The sequence below is a fragment of the Triticum urartu genome, chromosome 2 (genome assembly GCF_003073215.2).
Source record: "Triticum urartu cultivar G1812 chromosome 2, Tu2.1, whole genome shotgun sequence".
Taxonomy (NCBI): Eukaryota; Viridiplantae; Streptophyta; class Magnoliopsida; order Poales; family Poaceae; genus Triticum; species Triticum urartu.
Window position 1 is genome coordinate 12,754,722 of NC_053023.1, and position 3,378 is coordinate 12,758,099.

General features: G+C 45.7%; 1 protein-coding gene across 1 annotated transcript; it reads left to right on the plus strand.

The window, feature by feature from the left end:
• Window positions 1-589: 589 nt before the first annotated feature.
• On the plus strand, window positions 590-2,304 carry LOC125540672 (1-aminocyclopropane-1-carboxylate oxidase homolog 1-like). Its single transcript, XM_048704260.1, has 3 exons — window positions 590-1,190; window positions 1,542-1,863; window positions 1,954-2,304. The coding sequence occupies exons 1-3, from the start codon at window positions 655-657 to the stop codon at window positions 2,206-2,208; spliced, it is 1,113 nt and encodes a 370-aa protein (XP_048560217.1). The 5' UTR covers window positions 590-654; the 3' UTR covers window positions 2,209-2,304.
• Window positions 2,305-3,378: the final 1,074 nt, after the last annotated feature.

A 3,378-nucleotide genomic window follows, 5' to 3' on the forward strand; every position in this document is an offset into this window, starting at 1 on the left:
ATCAAAGTGTTTTATACCAAAGTTTTTTAAGAAACCACGGTATTCTAAAAAAACTGCAAAAATACTTTGCATCCAAACGCACCCTAAGTTATGATGATTTAGATCGTTACCTCTACGTTAGAAAATTAAAGTACATGGCCGAAAAAGGTTCATAATTCAAACTCATTCATGCCTAGTAATCATCACGCTAGCAGCTAACTTAAAATTAGAATTACTCCGGTAAATTAGATGGGTTACACAAATATGTAGTATAATATTCTTACACACGGGCATAGCGTCTACCACATGGCCATGGGGGCGTCTCCATTAACCCGGACGACCCGAGCGCGGGAAGAGGTCGTGCGTCCGTGCGGGCTTGTGCTGTGCAAGGCCGGGTCCCCGCGCCATGACGGCTAATGCGTCCGTCGTGCATGCGACATGGCCGGACCACCGTGCTTTCTGGAGCCACCCACGTTTTTAGCCTTTCTTCTTCCCCGTCGCTGTCGCGGCACGATTTCAGCACGAGCATCTGCGGCAAGCGCACTCACCAGCTAGAAGATATAAGAGCACTCGAGCAAAAGAAAGAAGATATAAGAGCACTCGAGCAGCCAAGTCGGCAAGCGCACGCCACCAACCATCCACGATCACGTACCTACGCAAGTAACGCCACTAACCATGTCGGCCGCCTCCTCTGAGTCCTCTCCCGCGGCCTATGACCGCACGGCTGAGCTCCACGCGCTGGACGCCACCTACGCCGGCGTGCGTGGCCTCGTCGCGTCCGGCGTCACCCACGTCCCGCGCATCTTTCGCGTCCCCGACCAGCACCATGAGCCACGGCAGGACGCCGCCGTCCCCGCCGGCCAAGAACCGGCAGCCATCCCGATAATCGACCTCGGGTGCGGTGACCACGCGGCCGTGGTGGCTGCTGTGCGGCGGGCCGCGGCGGAGTGGGGGTTCTTCAAGGTGACCGGCCACGGCGTGCCGGAGGATGCGATGGCCATGGCGATGGATGCTGTGCGGGCATTCCACGAGGCCGATGGTGGCGAGGGCAGCGACAAGGCGCGGCTCTACTCGCGTGAGCCGGCGAGGGCGGTCAAGTATCACTGCAACTTCGACTTGTACCAGTCGCCCGTGGCCAACTGGCGCGACACACTCTACCTCCGCATGGCGCCGACCCCGCCCGACGCCGATGACCTGCCGGACAGCTGCCGGTGAGTGCTCTAGCTGTATCACAGTAGTTCCTGCTAGCTTGGTTCTATGACTGGCACGAGCTAGAGCTAGGCCACATTTTTTCTTATAATTTATACCTATATGGAGTATGTATTATTTGTTTGAGTTCATTCTTGGTTGCTAAATACTCCCTCCATCCCATAATATGAGAGTGTTTTTGACAATAGTGTAGTGTCAAAAACGCTATTATATTATGAGACGGATGGAGTAATTGATTAGAGCTAAATTGTGCAGTGAAATTACTTTCTATAGGTCATATTGTGTTTTTTAGAAATTATACTTACATAATATGTCCAGAATAAACAACTCAACACTCAAATGTTGATTTGCAGCAATGTGTTGTTTGACTATGCTCACCAAGTGAAGAATTTGGGGAACACTTTGTTCGAGCTGCTCTCGGAAGCTCTTGGGCTCGAACCGAGACACCTCGCAGATATAGAGTGCAACCAAGGGCATGTCTTACTATGCCACTATTACCCTCCCTGCCCGCAGTCTGAACTCGCCATCGGGACAAGTCGACATTCAGACGGTGGCTTCCTGACCATACTTCTTCAAGACGAAATTGGCGGCCTCCAAATCTTCAACAAGGATCAGTGGATAGACGTTGCGCCAACGCCCGGGACATTCATTGTTAATATCGGTGATCTCTTACAGGTATTTAAATCATGGCCAACCACCCTTAATTATTTGTCAAGGGCTCGTACTGATCATTAACTATTTCCTTTATGTTACAAAAATGTGCAGTTGATCTCCAATGATGGGTTTAGGAGCGTGGAACATAGGGCATTGGCAAAGAACGTTGCTCCACGGGTCTCGATCGCGTACTTCTTCGGCACACAAAAGGATCCGACCTCGACAAGGATTTACGGTCCAATTAAGGAGTTGTTGTCTGACAAGAACCTACCGTTATATAAGGAAACCCTCGCAAGTGATTACATCAAGCATTACTACTCCATTGGGTTAGATGCAAAAACTGCTCTTTCTCATTACCGGCTATGAATTGTGATATGTGAAGGAGAGTTTGTGCTCTGTGTGCAAACAACAACCATGTATGTGTAGAATATGAATAATTGAGTAATGTACAATACTAAGAAATGGATCGTAAACTTGCTTACATGCGATATTGTAGTTTTCTTACGACTAGCATGGTGGGCAGTTGCGGATCCAGGAATTGAACATGGCCGAGGCGAACATTTATGGTATAATTTGTTTTTGTAAAAACGCAAGTTTACTTAACCAAAAACTCATGAACTCAATTACCAAAAACTGAAAAAAGGGTCTTCAGAACTACTAACATAGAGTGTTGCTGCTTGAAATGCATACTCAATGTCATAATACAACCCCACAATACCAAGTGACACCTACAGCATGTGAAACAAATAATTATGAATGCGAATCTTAGCACCCATGTGATAAGAGTTGTAGCTTTTGATACAAATAGTAAATGATACAGCCATATGTGAAAATTTAGTAATTTACCTTTGTATGTAAAACGATAATCCTATACTAGTAGTAAAGAAATATTTCAAATGAATTGTTGTGTTGATAAGGTTCACTTTTCACCCAAAAAGCTATTGCATTCTTATTTCAAACCATTAGTAACCTTCTTCTTTCTATGAATCTTGAAGAACACATTCAGGTACTCAGATACAATGACTATTTATTCATTCTTGTAAAATGATTATTTTCTTACAAGTCGTACTTTCCATAATCTTCTTCATGTTTTGATGCCATAGTTTCGACCAACACTGTTGAGTTCCATAGATCTATGGAGTAGGGGAACAACTACTCAGATTTGTGGTACCGATGTCGACCTTCTTTAGGTGTAAGGCCAGCCGGAATGGCACTCCAATGGGGGTGACTATCGGACAGGAGCTCCTTCAGCTTGGAGTAATGTTTACCGTAAATTTCCAATGACAAAACTGACTCTCCAGAATCCAATCTTTAAACGGATTTTGGGACGAAAACATCAGCTCACATATGCGATATCCAGATCGATGTCGTAGGAACCTAATGAATATATTTCACAAACAAAGAAAACATTACATCGGGAGCGACTACCCATCAGGCACTTAATGATTTTTTGGCGTCCAGTTAAGTTCGTTAGAACCATTCATCTGAAAATCAACTGCCGATGTTCATCTTTTTCTTGTAAAAGAAGCTAAAATA

Bases quoted from the DNA above. Each gene is read 5' to 3' on its own strand.
- LOC125540672 (XM_048704260.1), top strand. From the start codon at position 655: ATGTCGGCCGCCTCCTCTGAGTCCTCTCCCGCGGCCTATGACCGCACG. The intron at 1,191-1,541 runs GTGAGTGCTCTA...GTTGATTTGCAG, and splicing joins GACCTGCCGGACAGCTGCCG to CAATGTGTTGTTTGACTATG. The intron at 1,864-1,953 runs GTATTTAAATCA...AAAAATGTGCAG, and splicing joins ATATCGGTGATCTCTTACAG to TTGATCTCCAATGATGGGTT.